Here is a 16,597-nt window from a genome sequence, read left to right as displayed (position 1 = left end):
CAGCAAAGAATACGCGACTACGTTGAAAACTGGTCAGCAGCAGCGGAGCGCTGACTATGCCACCTGCAGTGCAGGGCAGCTGGGGAGGGGGCGGTCAATTCAGAGGTGCTCGCTTTGGCTCGCAGGTTATCTGTCTCGGTCTTTGCACGGCACGTGCGTTCATTCACGGCAATGACCTACGGCTATGTCGCACTGTACTGTAGTGTGACAAGAGGCGACTGTAGCTCAAATACTATAAAATAAAGCCGTTGTATCTCTTGTTCACATTAGTAATCCATAGGTCAATGAACATCTACACTTTCTTGATACACAGGACCCCAATTTCCCCTTGAGGATTAAACTAGGCAAACAGAAAACAAGCTCATAAGTGCAAAGCCAGGCAGTTTTATCACCCAGCCAGAATCAGAATGCTCACACCCCTCCATTTGTTGAGCCCGTTGAGAAAGCACAAACCTCGCGCAGCTCCTTGATGCGGCAGCCAGCACGTCCAATAATGCACCCGGCATGGCTCTGGTGCATGAGCAGGCGCATTTCACTCTCTGAGCCTCCATTCTGGCCAGTGTGCTGAGCAAACTGCAATGAACATGAATTCAGGTTGCCACTGAGGCATTTCATATGTTTAAACATTAATCAGATAGCATGATATAATTTACTCCAGGGAATGCAAGATCTGTGGTTCCAGTATCAGGCGACCAAGTTATGGAGCAGTCACAGGTACTCACATCGTCCAACTTGGGAATGATGTTGAGCAGGATATCTCCGAGTGTATCCAGGTCAGCCACGATGGAGAGGATCCTGGGGTCGCGAGGGGCCGCACCCGGAGGAAGAGGGCACAAGACACACAAAGGGATGCAAGGACGAGGGCATAGAGGCAAAGAAAAATAAAAGCACAAAAACGCCAAGAAACGCCACCGGGCCGCTTGCTCTCGTTTTTTAAAAAATTAAATGTTCACTCCAAAGGAGCATGCCTGTGGTCCAATTTCTGCTAAGGTTAAACAACTTTCCATGCAATGTCGCAGACAAGTTTTCTGATGAGATAGTGCTGTTCCCTACTCAAACCGATCTCCTGTCTTGAGGCAACAATTACACCCTATTCTAGAAACAACAACGAAGGTGCACTAAAGAGTGTTCTGGAAAACTATTTTTGCTCTTATTTTTGGGGGGGATTTCAATGAATAAATAGTTTCAGTCGTAGACCACATGGCTGCAAATTAAGCCCATGGAAATAAAAATACCCGAGGACTCCTTGCTTTCATGAGACTGCTGCCACAGGGTGATGCAGCGCACCGCCTGCTCCGGCAGAAGCGCAAGCCTCGCATGTTATTATTTCCGTGGGCTTCATTTGCGGCTATGAAGGTATCGTGCAGGTATCGCTCAGCCGCTGATGCTGGTACTGGCTAGTGCGTCAGCAACAGTATATTTGCCGATCAGCACACCAACCGCTGAGTCGCCGAAGCAGTGCCTGGCCGATGTCGCTATTCACGGTACGTCACATTACTAAGCTGTGATGTCACTACTATTCACTGATATCCTTCCCAAGGCTCTACGTCACCAACTATAGTGCTAGCGATGGGTTTCGAGCGTGAGAAAGAGCATTTAGGGACTCTTTGGAGCTGAATTAAAATATATTGTAAGCATTTATTGCATCCAATAGTTCGCCGTGGGTGACCTTACATACAGAAGAAGCCCATAACAAGCTCTTTATAGTGCCAAAATTTGATGTCTCAACCCCTTTAAGCTTAAAATGTTTCCGACAGGGAGTAAACTTCCGCACAGAATTTCTTTATTCGACATTCATATTTCTTCAGTATAAGTGTGCACTGTTGAGGCCTGCATTGTTGAGCTTATTGGTCTAGCCATTCCTACCGTAAATTACACTGCACAACAATTTATTTTGGATCAATGAATAGTCAATGAGGTAATTGGTCAAGCTACTGATGCACACATTTATACTTCACAACTCAATAAAGGTTCTCTTGAAGCTTGGCAACGAATTCTATCACGTTAGAACTTTCTGGCACATGCACATGTACACAAGAAACAGACCTGAAGAAAATAACAAAATGTAAAAGCACATCATTGTTGATTAATGCAACCTTTTAAAGTCCCAATACGCTAAGGAGCGAGTCCCCATTCTCTGCCCTGTTTTGTTAGTAGCTCGGGGCACATGGAAAAAGGATAAGAAGACAACCCAGTGCTATTTAAGTGGTTAGTCTGTCACCCCTTCCCCATCAATTATACAAAAAATGGCAAGCACTGGCACATAATTCCTAGAAGTGAACTTGAAGGAAAACGTCTGGTTATGTAGGCAACACATTTAGTTGCTCAACCAACAAGTGATGCTATGCTTTCACTGTATCTTAAGGGGATTATAAGAAGGCCATCTTTAAATTAAGGTCACTTGTAGTTTAATTTAAACAAAAGCTAAAAGTGGCCTTCCCTTATATTACGGCTGATGAGACTGACAACTGTGGCACCTACACTTTGGTAAAACCCAAATACAACCAGCAATTCTACTTGGATTGTGCCTCAACAGCTGATCTACAATCTCGCCCTGCTGCTGGCAGAGTGCTGGTCTCAGAGGGGGCACTGCGCACTGAAAGCGTGTGTGCGCGCGCGGTCACCAGCTCCCTCTCACAGACAGAGGAGCCAGCGGGCCCACTGGTGGGATAGCGGCGCAAGAAGGGAAACGGATGAGTTCCTACCGTTCTGGGCCGGGGCAGTCTGGCACGGAAATGCTTGCTTTGAACTGCCCCCCGAGGGCAGGGGAGGACAGAGGACAGATCGGCACAGGGGCACGTTCGGCGTGTTTGATTTGCGGGGTCAGAGGGGCGCAACCGAGAGGGGGTGGTCCGCCATGGAGAAACGGGGAGGGAGAGAACACAACACGTTGCAGGGGAAACGGGGGACTCGGCACCTGCTCATGTCTTTTGGTCTCAACGCGTGCGCTACATCTCACTCTCCTCCTCCTCACATGTCTTTCACGAGTGCTCAACCCTCCCTCTCTTCCCCTGGAGAGCCTTCACCACCACCACAACACACTTGGCACAAACACCACAGAGCTGTCACCTAGCCGAGCCCTAAGCTTGTGAGTGAGCAGCCTAGACTGCCACAATGTACACACAAACCCAACCAGCCAGTCCAGATCCACAGCAAGTAGGTAAATATCAGGAAATGGCACACTGGTTGTTTGTTTAAGGTGCTCCACAAAGGGCCGAGCAACATGGCAGATGACATCTCTGTGGGAGTGTGCCTAACTATACATTTGACTGAAATCCCTCCTACAAAAGTCCCTGCACAAAGTATGCATGCAACTTTAGTCAAGGACTGGCAACAACCAAAACACACCATGGTTAATGGCACAAGACGAGGCTAGTCATGTTACTTGAGTGGAGTGCCCAAGCAGGGTACTAAGAGGCCAGACACAAAGACTTTTGGCTAGCGTTATTATTACATTACACCGAACAGCCTTGTACTATGTGGAGCATGGAGAGCAAGTGCAGAAAAATAAATGCATCACAACAGCCAGTCACAGCCTTGCAACACTAAAAGCGTGCTGTTAGGCACTAGGTTAATTCCCTAGCAGCTGCCAAAAGGCTCACAATCAAAATTTTGTAATCTGTTCTCAAGTAAAGGATAAAATCCTGCTATTAAATCTCATACAAGCTTTCTAGCATGCACATTAAACTTTTGCACAATGATGCAGCAAGAACAATTCACATAGCCAAAGGCCTCAACATTGTGCTCAGTACAGTGGCGTTCAAAATAATTCAAATCATAACACAGTGCACTAGTTTTCCAATACCACTGGTTGCTGTCTGGTTGATCTGGTAAGTAATGTTTACAGCTGTAGACTCATGAACGAAACCTGCTCATAGCATAAGCCAATCTGTGAAATTGTGCAGGCACTAAAAACTTTCAAAGTTGTCCTGCAGCCTTGCCAAGCATGCTACTGCCTATTACTGACATCCATCAGAAATGTCATGCACACAACAGAAGCATAAAAAAACATGCAAACCCAGGAGTGAGCACACTACACAAACGTGCCCTGGAGGATTGAGCCCGAGACAAGCCCCCTTTCACTGACTTTTCTGAGTATCATGATGTTACTTCATACCAAAACGACTCCTTTTGTGAAGCGTTAGCTTTCAGAACCACAGACGAGGAAGTACAAGTTTGCTATTTAAAGTGCTGCACTGACAGACATTAATGCAACCAAATTTAGAAAGCAGAAAAATCAGTTACGCTACCCAATAGATTCCTTTAGCAGCAACCTTCTCAAAATTATCTCAGAAAGGATGCATGAAGGCATTCAAGATATTTATCTGCCAGTTCTTAGCAGGTACCAGAAGTTCTACTCATGTCTTGTGCTCACCAAGATGCCATGAGCAGTAACAGCTAGAGATTGAATGAAAATTAAATTACATATTAGTGCAGTGTCCAAAAAAGGCCATGCAGCACATGCAGCCAAGATGCAGATCAACAGGTGAGCTAGCAAAACCAACCAAGGACCAAAGCAGAGGACACTCACCTCTTTCCTCAGGCTGTTAATGTTCGCACCACCCTTGCCAATGATGGCACCGGCATTCTGCAGAAAAGTCATACAAGAGAATCATCAGAGCACCTACTAGTAATGCCTGCATCACACCCATGTTCAAAAGCATTCACACTAAGCAAATGGAACATTTTACTCCAGGGCTGCTAATTCAATAACAAAAAAGCATCCTAGCCAACTCTGAGCATAGTGCTGGTTTTCACAGGATGCATACAAGCAGCGATGATGAATGAGTTTAAACCGCCTAACCAAGCCCCCACAGCTCTTAACAAATCACACATAATAGGGCACGAAGGATACAACAATATGACACCATGTACTATCACATTCAGCATTAAGGAAGAAGGCTTCAAAGAAAATTAAAGAAAAAAAGACTAAAAAACAAGCCATATTCCAAAAAAGCTTAGACATGCACCCCACTATGCACCCAGGGACTGCCACCACAACAGAGTTCTAGGCTATAAACATGCACACACAAGGTTAAAGATCCACTCACTGGCTAACTATGTACATAGAGGAGGAGACCTGACAGTGCAACAACAGCGGCGCATTACCCTGCTCTGGAGCAGAAAGCGGACATCGACAGCACGGCCTCCACCACTGTTGCGGGGCCGCTTGTTCGGAGCCTCATTGTCGGCCCGGCCATCATCACTCGGTTCCCGCTTGATTCCCCCAGTTCCTGTGTTCCAAGATGGAGATCAATTCCACTGACAAGGCACAAAGCAAAACAAGCACTTTGCAAAAGGTATGTGGCTTTACTTTGCACCACAGTACAGCACTGCAACACGCAGGAAAATCATGTGCGCCTACTACTTGGTGCACTTACAACAGAAACAGGTTCTGCAGGGTATATGACTTTCAGGGCCTCACAGCTGCCATGATACAGCAGCAGTGATTAAGATAAAAATATAAGGCTAGCCAAGCAGGAATCACAACATCCACTGATTTATCCACTTTATAAAGAACGGAATATAAAATTAAAAGCTTATTGCTAAGCAATAGATGTCATGCCTGAGGCACTCCAACTCCCAAGTCAGCCTCCAGAGTTAGGCAGTGTGCCCTAGGACTCTCATCCCGGGTATCACAGTTCATAAAAGAAAAAAGTAGAACTGCAATAAACTACGGATGTGCACACACCACAACCTTGTTTCCCATTGTAGCGAGATGTCTCCTGCAAGGACAAGCCTTATGAACACCGCTAAATTCTCGGTGAGAACATGCAGTCGTACAAGCTGCAACGCTCCGTGCTCTGCCGAAATGCTTCTCACATTTAGAATCCACAACTTGTGACATTAAACAAACAAATGGTAGCGTGCTCAGGCATTTCAGCTTTTTTCAAGCTGATTAATGCAAGCCGTACCTCGAACTCCTAGCTCCCAACTCTGCATTATGATAGGAGTGCTTCAAGCTTCTAATCTGCATGCGTTAAAGGTAAAGAGAACTGCCCAATAATTCTGGAAATCAGGACATGTGTCCGCCAGTTGAAAATGAAAGAATTACAGGAAATGAGGGATTTTCAATACATGGCATGTCCTCAACACGCAGCTATGACTTTGTGAAGAATTTCTGAACGTAGGACTGGGAGAAGAAAGCCACAATATGAAACCAAGGCAACCAACATTGTCTGCCAGTTTGAACTATGTTCTGCACCTGTGTGTTCCATAGAAGTTCCCGGTTTTCTCTACAAGATGCCAACTATGACCAGAGCAAATAAAGATGACATGAAACACAAGCCAACAGTTCCATATATGCCAGCCTGGTGCCAATCCAGCCCTTCCACAACTTGACTGAATTCTCAATTGTTGCAGCAAATGAATCTAAGGAAATTAAGTTAAGTATGGACATAAAAAATGCTGTGGATGCAACTGGTAATGCAAAAAAAATACTGCAATAAATAAAAAGCCAGAAGAAAAAGTGATCTGGTAAACATTACCTTAGTGCAACCAGCCACTAATAACTTATTAGTGAAAATTATATATTTCAGATATATAAAATCTAACATAGTATAAACATTTCAGCCCTGTGACAAAATTGGTAGTTATGCTTAAGTCTTCTAAATGGGTGCAGACAAAGTTTTTGGTTGTCCATTTTTTTTCGCCTTGAAAGAGGCCTATGGGTTTGGTTTTTGGGGAAAGGAAATCGCATAGTATCTGTCTCACATATCAGCCCACACCTGAACAGCACGGTAAGGGAAGGGATAAAGGAGGGAGTGAAAGAAGGAAGGAAGAAAGAGGTGCCATAGTGGAGCCCTCCAGTCTGGAATAATTTTGGACCTGGAAACGCCCGACCAGTAGCCGAGCGCCCTAACCACTGAGCCACCGCAGCGGGTCCTATGGGTCTAGAAATCATGAGAATGAGCTTAAACAGCAGTGTGCAGCGTGATTAATTAAACGATTTTGCACCAGACATCATGGTTGACCAGTTAACATGGACTAACGCTTTCCTGACGACGCTAGTGTCGCCACCAAGTACTGGTTGTTCGTGGCTTCGGCGACAGAATATTTGGGGGAAGTACATGTTGATGTCACTTGATGCGGGAGGAAATGTAGAGCAGTTCTTTGGGCAACATTCAAAATCATATTAAGCTATGTTCCATTCAACACCTGTGATCAAACCTTGCTAGAAAGCGTCTCCTTATGCGCATGAAATAGATAGACAGATTTCACAAAGCTCACTGCGCATGCACACATTACCAAAAGAGGTCAAGTGCCATCTTGGTTGTATTCCTTCGCGGCATCATCTGCACGCCAGCCCGGTCGCAAGAGCTTTCCGCTGTTTCAACTATTCTGTTGGGCTAAAGGAAACAGGCGCCGCTGAGGAGTTTCGAGGGGTGCAGTGCTAACTGCAGCAGACGCAGCGCTGAGAAGGTATTCAGTTGCCGCAGGGAGTGGAATTACCACGGCGGCGATGCTGCGCTTGTTACTTGAACCTTTTGTTCAAAATATTGACTGTCAACAATATTGACTGACAAAATACTTGACTGTCAACTCTGCGCATTTTGCAAGCAGAATATTTCTACACATAGTGACACATGCCTTCAGAGTGTGTTTACATTTCTTGCCGCCTCATTTCGCCATGTTACTTTTCGCGGTAACTATCTAGGCATTCACTACAGCCGCGTAACAATACAGTTGCTGCTTTTATTTTTTCACCATGGTCCTTGTTTAAAACTAACCATATGGTAGTTTCTTTTTATTCATATACACATATATAATTATCTTCACGATGTGCTAGGCGGGTTACCAATAGGAAAGCTAAGCACTACCAGCAAGCAATACCGCTTTTCTGAAAAGAGATGTGACAAATGCTTGTTTGTTGCAAAATGAAAAAAGGAGAAGCCAATCTGGAGGTTTTAAGTGTACTAAATTAAGGTTGAGTGGTTTTTAATATTGTGACCAATGAGTTGACTTTTGAACGCATTGTTGCAACACTACAGTAAAATTTCGAATAAGCGATCCCACCCATGCAAGGGCCCCCACCCCTAACCTCATTGTTAATGTCACATTTCCGTGCCATTCCACTCACAAATCCAGCATTGATGCAGAGAAACATCGTGTGGCAACACAAACAGGACTGCTTCTCGTGCGTATGCCAAGCACCACACCACGCCGCCGGCTGGAGTACCACAACTCCCAAAGTGCATCGCAGCGATGGTGGTGTAGCGCCACGGCTGGTGAAATCAGTCTATTGTATTGTTTGTCTGCATTCGACATAATTGAGTCTGAACCCATCCACTGAATAAAGCCAGAACAAAACTCCAAAGTTTGACCGATTTCTTGGAAAACTATACCCAAATTTCATACTGTATAACAGAGTCCAAATTGTTTTCGTGTGGTGGCCACCTTTGTTTGCACGCGCTCGCAAAACCTAGGCTCACAAATGTAAATAAAAGACATTGTGCTTTCATAAGCAGAAAATTGAATGCAATTTGGTTTACTGTTTTTTTTACATTTAAAACACTGAAGATACAAAAACATTAAATTCTTATATTTTTATCAATTTTCAGGTTCTCATAGGAGTGATTCAACTTTTTTTCTAGGTTGTCCAGAAGGCAAAGAAGCCGATAAAAACGTTTCAGAGATAAAAAAACTTAAGGGGTGTCGGCAAAAAAAATTTCTAAATTTGAGAAAATTTGCTTTTTGAGACATATATTCAGCCGTCAATTGCATAGTGAGGTGGTTCTAGTAAATATATAAAAGACATTAAGTTGCACAGTACCATCAATGGCATTTATTAATGAAAGCTTAATCTGAAAAATTTTTTGTTTTAAGCGAGAAAATTTGCAAGCTCAGTCCCTACGTTCAACCTCGGCATTGGTCCGTGTTAGCTCTTCACTTTAGCACAGACGCCAGCATGAAATTTTTTTTTTGACAAAAACAAGCTTGGATAATGTTTTGCACAGTAACGCAATAAGACACCATTTTTCAAAAAGAAATCAAAGATGGTCGAGCACAAAGTCTGCATCAGGTGGCGTGGAATGACCCATTTCGAGATGCACCTGACGCAAGATATCTTGAGAAAAATATAGAGATTAGTAGTAGTGGAAAAATCTGAACAAGAAAATTGTTGGCTTGCTACTAAGCCCACTGTATCGTTAACTATTTTTTGCTGCGCTCGCTAGTTGGCATAAAAAAAGTATCTTATACGTGAAGGGAAGGATGCTATGCTAAATTTGCCTGAAGCGGAGAAATCAGTGCTAGGAAGAGCACACTGAGAAAAAGCTACGCAGTCGCAGTGAACGCAACTGTGTACAAAGCGCCTCGACTCTTTCCTTATCGTGGGAAAACAGTCAATTTCATCCAGGGTGGTGTGTGCAAAAAATTTATTCCCTGCTAAATTAAGAACTCTAGTTACTGCAGCACATTCTAGTGTAGCTAAAAGAGCGCTCTTTTTAATGACAGAGAAAATGCGACATTATTTGTAAAGAAGAAGAAATTTGGAAAATTTTGAGACTCGCACAAAACGTGACAAAAGAATTACATTGTCGGAAAATAACAGAATAGAAAAATCATGAATATAAGTCTTATGGGTTATTATGTTAGAAATGAGCATTTACAGTTTCAGAACTTTCAATGGTAAACTTTAAAATCAGTAAAAAAAATACCGATTCCGCAGTCCAGTGCCAAAGTTGATCCCGGGCTGTCTTTGAGGACACGCCCGGTACTTGAGAGAGGCTCAGGTAGCAGCGCACCTCCTCGGCAACAGGGAAAACTTAAGTTACTGACACGCACCAGTCGATAGATAGTTCGAGGTGGGCGACCCGATCTTCTCTGTCCTAACTTATATCAGGCGAGTGGACATCACCTTTTCACTTATAGCTATCGCTCGCATCTTAAGAAGTCAAGTGCTGATGCTGAGGAATCGCAAGAATATAGCCGTTGCTGAGCGGCACCAGCGCAAGGTGAGGACACCACCTTGGGCGTAATGCTTGTGACCATTTTGCGTTGACAGGCTTCGATGGAAGTTTAAAAATACTCCCTTGTATGGCTGACAAAACTCTATCTGAAACTGAAGTACAGTTCTTTTGCAACATCCTGGACCAAATTTCTTGTTCATAAATGGTCCGGATCATGCAGAATGGGTCATTTTGTGACACTGTTCTAACTGAACGATTTCAACAGGAGCGGTAAGCAATGAGTTAAAAGGGTGGGCATAAGTATATCATGAAAATTCCAGGCGAGACAACTGCCAAGCGACCAGAGCTACGTAGAACACTTAAAGCAGGCAGCAGCAACAACCTGCGACTAATACATTTCATGAGCAGTATCAGTTAATTATACAGGGTCTATTTGTGCATCAGTTAACTACAACGACCATGACGTGCCAAACATAAGATCTTGCACATCTCAGAAAGTTAATCATCTAGTTAAACACAGATGTCCCAAGGGAAGAGCCAGTAAGGTTTAGTATAAGGTAAGAAAGGTAAGGTTGAGTGAAATAGTGAAATGATCAGATCACTCTTAGTGGCAACCTCTTGCACACCACTAGGGCTTTGTTGCACTGAAATCTAGACTTTTGAGCTCAATAAGCTGAGCGTGCAGACCAAGAAGCAAACTCAGTAAGCAGTCCTGGTTCACTGGCACCTCCAAGCAGCTCTGTGGCGACCACTGCACTCACCGTCTCCAGTGCTCTCCATGACTTGTGATCGCTGCGCTACAGGCCGTTCGAAGGCTCACACGACGACCTCCTGCGCAGGCACACAAAAAAGAACCGGCCAAGGCCCCGTTAGTGTGCGACCAGCAGCGGGTAAATACAGCAGCGTGCATGCGCAGGGCCACATTAACGCCAGCGGAAACCGGGGCTCGGGGAAGCATAGCCTCCCCTCCCTCAGGCGGGCCGGAAGAAACGAGCCAGCGACCGACCACCTGTTGTGCAGGCGTCAAAAAGGGCCGAGAGCCGTTGCCCCGGGCGATGGCGGCCAAAACAAAAAGGGCACCCCGCGTTGCCCAGGGATGGCCGCTCAATAAGCAACAGTGCCACAATCGATGTTCGGCCTGCTGCCGCCAGCACGCTCGGGACGGGTGGGGTGGGGGAGGAGAACGCGCTCCTGGTACGAGCAGCAGCAAAACGACCAAGCGCCTGGCAGCAACGGCGCTGCTCATTGGTCTCCCAGGTACCAACCACTGCCCCACGGCGTGACCAATAGAGACCAGCCCGGGTAGTACCACGAGCAGTCTGCGCGGCCAATGGCCAAGCACGCACAAGACCCGGCACCATTTTAAACCGTTCAAAAAACAATTCCAATCTCTAGAAAAGGGGGCGTCCATATTTGCGCGAAGCGGCGAAGAAAAAAAAACAAACGAGGAAACAAAAACTGACAAACCGCGAAGACTTGAGACTGGCACGCAAGCACGCGCTTGGCGTCGAGACGGAGGAGCCTTTCGGCAGCTAGAGGCGAAACGAACGGGACAGAGACCACTGTCATGACAACCAGGCGAAAACTGAAAAATGAAATTCTTGCAGTTGCCAGGCGCAATCCATAGCTTTGCATTCTGACTTTTCTTTTTGCTGAGTTCCCGCAAAGTCGGGGCGAACGGGATATACGCAGCGGACCGCCGAAGAAAGGCCTCCGTTCTCCCGCGCAGTCCCTTCGAAGCCCTATCGAACGGTGCAGGCGCACACTCCCGACTCCACTACAAACCGGAGCCGCGGCGCGAGTCGCTACCCCCCCTCCCCGTGCAGAGAGAGCCTCGCACCACCACTCACCGACGGCTCCGTCGCGATCAGAAACTGGCGTGACGGCGAATCCGCCACGCGCTGTACACAGCAAACGCATTTTGTGCCGCCGGGATGACGACGAGACCGACTGCTCTGCCAGGGGCGACAGAATCGATCCCGCGACTCCTCGCCCGGTAACCGAGACAGGACACGACGGACTACGCTATCATCGGCTAGATTACACGCGATAAAAGGCGCGAGAATTTCGGCTTCTCCACGCTGAAGAAGCGTAAACCACTCAAGGCGTGGCACGAAAGAACCGAGTTTGCCTCCCATCAGCAAAACGGTGAAGAAAGAACGCGCGAAAAGAGTGCACGACCCGTTCGCCGCCGGCACCGCTCGAGGGAGGCGGCGAAAAAAAAAAAAAAAAACACCGCTGGAACCCTTTGCCTCCGCCCTGGATGGGGGTGACACCGCTTCTTCTGCAGGAAAGGCGGGAAAAGAGAGGGAGGGAGAGACGCGTTGCCTCCCGTCTATTCTACGGAGCCCCCTTGCAAACCGCATGCTCAGCCCCCGACGGAAGGGCGCGACATGCCCGGAGGCGATGCGTCCTTTCCCATGGGAAGGGCAAGAGGCGGGCGCCAATCCACGCCACCTTGGTTCATGGAACAATGCAGTAACAACATTGGGCCAAGCCACCTATAAAACGGTCATCTTCACCACACAACTCCATACCGGCTCTTTCCAGCAGCATTAAAACTTATTCTTGACACTGTTTTCAAGCGAGTGGCAGTGCAGCCCAGCCGGTCGGCGACACCCGCACTGCGTTTTTTTAACCTTTACTAGCGTAGCTTCGCTTCGAGCGGTCGTTAGAAGACGGGTATCATCGATACAGGCCAACTTGAGTTTGTTTTTAAGCCTTACACGCAGGCAAACACGTCAACGGGATGCGTGCCAGCGACCTTGATTTACCTCTTTTGCGGGGTGTTTGTAACGAGAGAGACATCCGATCCCCTCCTGTTCAGGAGCAGAAACACTGCACGACACGCAGCACTCACCCTTTACGAAACCAAAAGTCGGCGGAAGCAAAAAAGTTACCCCGCTAACACCAACGTTACTAAACCAGCAGTTGGCTAAAACTGCAGCCTACAAGCTGAGCGTGAAACACCTTTCCTGGACAACACCACGTGACACGCCTCACACGCCAGTATTGCTGAGGAGATAGCGACGCGACGCCAAAGTAGCAGCTGCGGCCTCGTGATGGAAATGTAGTACAGCGCAAATAATGACGAGGACACAAGGAATGTTGGAGACAGACGCCGCGGGAAGCACTGCCGAACAGCATTTGTACGCGTCAAATGCGAAAGGATGTCGTGCGCGCCTTTAAAGAAAAATTCCGGGCCGGGAATGGTCGCAGAGGAAATACTCGTAAAAACCGCGTTCGAGACATCGAAAGGCGGCCACTAGGGAAGCACTCGACAGGAATCTCGGTTTCTGGGGCGGGACCAGACTTGTACGCAGCGCGTTACGAGTATTTGATTACTTGTAATCAATTACATTTTATATTTTTGTAATTAATCGACTTTTTCCGAATTGTAATTATCCGGATAATTAATTTACTTTTGCTGCAACTGATTACTGATAATGTTTTTTTTTCTCCAAAAAAAAAAAAACGGGTTGTACCCTACGGCCCAACGGTACAGTAGGGCGCCGCTTTCAGGGTGAGGACACCGCTCTGGCACCACATTTATAACGAGTGAACGAATTGAAAAGGCAGTAACAACGACGAATTCAGACCGAAAGGAGGGGTCCTGCTTCGAAGGGCGCCGCCATGTTCGTCGCCGCGGGAATGCAGCTTCCTGCTCGCGTCCTTATTGGCCGACGGGAATCGGCGGAATTTTTCCGGCGGCAGAAATCTGGCCTGGACCGATCGGCGCTCCAGTATATAAGTAATGAATTAAAGAGTTGTGCGAATAACCTTTTTTTTTTTCATTGAATGAGGGCGTTCGCGTAAAGCTTGTGATGGAACCGTCAATCCCAGACGCGCGGCACGCGTTCCTTACTTGAGATGTGAGCAGAGCTTTCAGAGTAAGCTGGCTTCCTCCATCGAAACTGCACGGAAAGGAGGCCTCGCGTCCGGTTATGAAGACTTCGAAGGAAATAAATCTTTCAGAGTTTGGGCCTGAACCTGATTTTGAGAACTGCTTTCGCACTAAAAAAGGAGGCGAGAATGCCCTCCGCGCAGCTCACGGACGTTATTTTTTCTGAATAGTACGCGCACCTGCGGGCCAATTCGGCGCGCCTCTCGCTTCCCCAGTGCGCACACAGCTGGCCATCGATACAACAGCTGTCAGAGCGCTTCCACCGCCAGGACGAGGCCTGCAACGTCACCCAAACGAACCCGTGGTGCCCATATATGCATCATGTACGGTCAATGCCAGCGCGTTGCAAGTGAGCGCGACTGCGTACCAAAAAAAAAAAAAAAACTATTGCAAGCATACAGCTAGGCGCTCCCTGCGCATGCGCAGATTGGTTCTCGCGTAACACTGCTGCGGCAGAGCCAATCCTGCTCGACCCAAAGCCGGTTCCTGATGATTGGCTGGTTTTAATGCGGAGGCCCTATATGGCTCGTAAGCAGCGAAACCCCATGTCCACCAAACAGTGGCGTTCCAAAGCCTCATGACGGCATAAGGTACCACGGGACTTTAGCAGTATAGCATGACATAGAAATGGGCGGTCATAGGCAATGAAGCAGACATTAGACGAGACAGTAGTAGTTGGTGATAGATGAGGGTCATTAATGGCAACGATAAAAGCCTTTATGGTAAACTCCTTTAGACCAAAGGACTTCAGGGTAACGGCTCCCAGCTCGTAACCTTTGACGAAATAAAAGACGCAGTATGTGCCTCACTTCTCGGTGGACACCTCAATCGCGCCGTGAAGGAAGGTGGGAGTGAAAGAAGGTGACATGATGAGGTGCCTCGGGAATAATTTCACCCGCCGCGGTGCCTCAGCGGTTAGGGCGCTTGGCTGCTGAGCCGGGTGCGATGCGAGTGCACGTTAAGGATCCCCAGGTGGCCGAAATTATTCTGCAGCTCTCCACTACGGTACCCCATATCACTCCCACCTTCCTTTCCCTCATGGCGTGCCCACCGAAAAGTGACAGTTACTGCGCTAATTTTATTGCCGGAACATTTTCGATCACCTGGGGATCTTATACGTGCACTTTTACCGCACAGCACACGGGTGCCTTTCTGCGATTCGCCACCATCGAAACGCGGCTGCCGCGTCCGGGTACTCCGGCTCTCGAGATTTCAGAGCGATAGCTTCACTAGCCTAGCGGCGCCGATTTCGCCGTGTCTGCACGAATGACCGTGAAGAACAGCTCGGAGGAGCGGAGTTGCGTAAGTAACCACGTCACAAGTGTCTCGCTATGCATGACGAAGCAAGTCAGCCGACGTCCTCGAGAGTGGGCACTCGCATATAGACGTCGGGCCGAGTCTGATCATCCGTTAGTTAGACATTGCCAGCAGGGAGCGCAAACGGGCGGCCGAAACCGACGAAGAGCGGAAACTTCGCCTGGCTCAACGGCGAGCGAAAGATGACAGCGACGGAAGCAGCCGCGGCGGACACGGGCGAGCCGCCAGATGTGAGTTCTCGCAGTGCGGAACGCACAACGAACCGCGCGGCTTCGCTCGCATAACCAGGGTTAGCTGAGCTAAGCAGCAGCCATCTTTTGATCGCACCGACTAAAAATGAATAGTACAGAAAGATACTGTGCACAAGTTATAAAATTAATTTAATGTTTCATTCAGTGCGGCTTGATTAGCACTCACCACCATGACCTAAAAGGGCAGCCACGTGCGTGAGTTTGGGATGGAAGACTCCGCAAGCGTGTATAACAGGTACGCGCCACGCCGCGCGCTCCTGCGTCCGGGGCCGCTCTTCATGTAGAGGGATACAAGGAAGGCAGCCTCAATTGGTCGCCTTTGCAAGCCGAAATCCGACTTTAGGCAGCAACAGAGGTTACACGACCACGTCGAAGCCTGCCTCATGTTTGTTACGCACTCCCCTCCTAGAGAGCGCAGTTCTCTTTTTGTGCCACGGGGAGAATACGCGAGATGAGGCCGCAAGCCCAGGTGCGCAGCGCACACACGCAGAGAGAGTGGCACAGACTACAGCGCACCGAAATTCCGCACTCTGGCCCAAAACTAGCAGGTCACCGCGGGGAATCCAGACGTTTGGAAATTTCGAACTGCCAAGATCAACGGACTACGCTGAGGTTGCGGCTCTGCGGTCGCCTCCACGCAGAAATGCCATCGTCAAGGGACTTTCAATGAAACAGTCGTACTTGTGCGGTGTCCAATAGCCGTGCTACGCGGGCGTTTCAAATGACACGGAACTGAACCTATGCATTCGACCCAACTGCCGGCCCTGCGCTGTTTTGCTGCGACAGCAGTGATATGCTCATTTCTCCAAATCGCGGAAATGCACCGGGGAGCAGGCAAGCCGCAAATTCTGCTGTTTAACTGGTTCGTCCCGGAGACACGTTGGCGGACATGAATTGCATGTCGCAGTCGCCTATGTTGCCCTTGAGTGTCACAGAAGCTAGTTTTTCCGAATACTCACGACCAAGTATGCTAAATGTCTACTGAGATTTCTTGTCAGTGCGGCGACGTGCCAGATTAATGTATCGAGCTTTTGGAATGTCCTAGCCGCGTGAAGCCAACTGAGGGTTGTTCAGTCGCGTGGCCTAGTCTGCACTATTTTTTATTCTCACAAGTTAATTAGTTAAGCCTAATTAGCTAACATTCTAATTTAGTGATTTGAGGAACAAAGTTTCCATGGAAAAGTTGTAGATCGTCTCGAAAAACAGCTTGAAGC

At 47.7% G+C, this 16,597-nt stretch overlaps 1 protein-coding gene across 3 annotated transcripts in view; it reads right to left on the bottom strand.

Moving 5' to 3' along the window:
* LOC144125655 (heterogeneous nuclear ribonucleoprotein K-like) overlaps positions 1–16,597 on the bottom strand; it is a 48,794-nt gene that overhangs the window by 20,846 nt on the left and 11,351 nt on the right. For all 3 annotated transcript variants that reach the window (XM_077659243.1, XM_077659245.1, XM_077659244.1), the window contains exons 2-7: positions 10,673–10,742; positions 5,110–5,234; positions 4,532–4,588; positions 2,706–2,749; positions 723–795; positions 454–573 (exon numbers count right to left, since the gene is read on the bottom strand). In XM_077659243.1, coding sequence (XP_077515369.1) covers positions 454–573; positions 723–795; positions 2,706–2,749; positions 4,532–4,588; positions 5,110–5,234; positions 10,673–10,691 — 438 coding nt within the window. In that variant the 5' untranslated portion in view covers positions 10,692–10,742. The remainder of the gene's footprint in view (positions 1–453; positions 574–722; positions 796–2,705; positions 2,750–4,531; positions 4,589–5,109; positions 5,235–10,672; positions 10,743–16,597) is intronic.

Source organism: Amblyomma americanum, chromosome 3, assembly GCF_052857255.1.
Source record: "Amblyomma americanum isolate KBUSLIRL-KWMA chromosome 3, ASM5285725v1, whole genome shotgun sequence".
NCBI lineage: Eukaryota > Metazoa > Arthropoda > Arachnida > Ixodida > Ixodidae > Amblyomma > Amblyomma americanum.
This window is presented reverse-complemented; position numbering and strand designations above follow the sequence as displayed.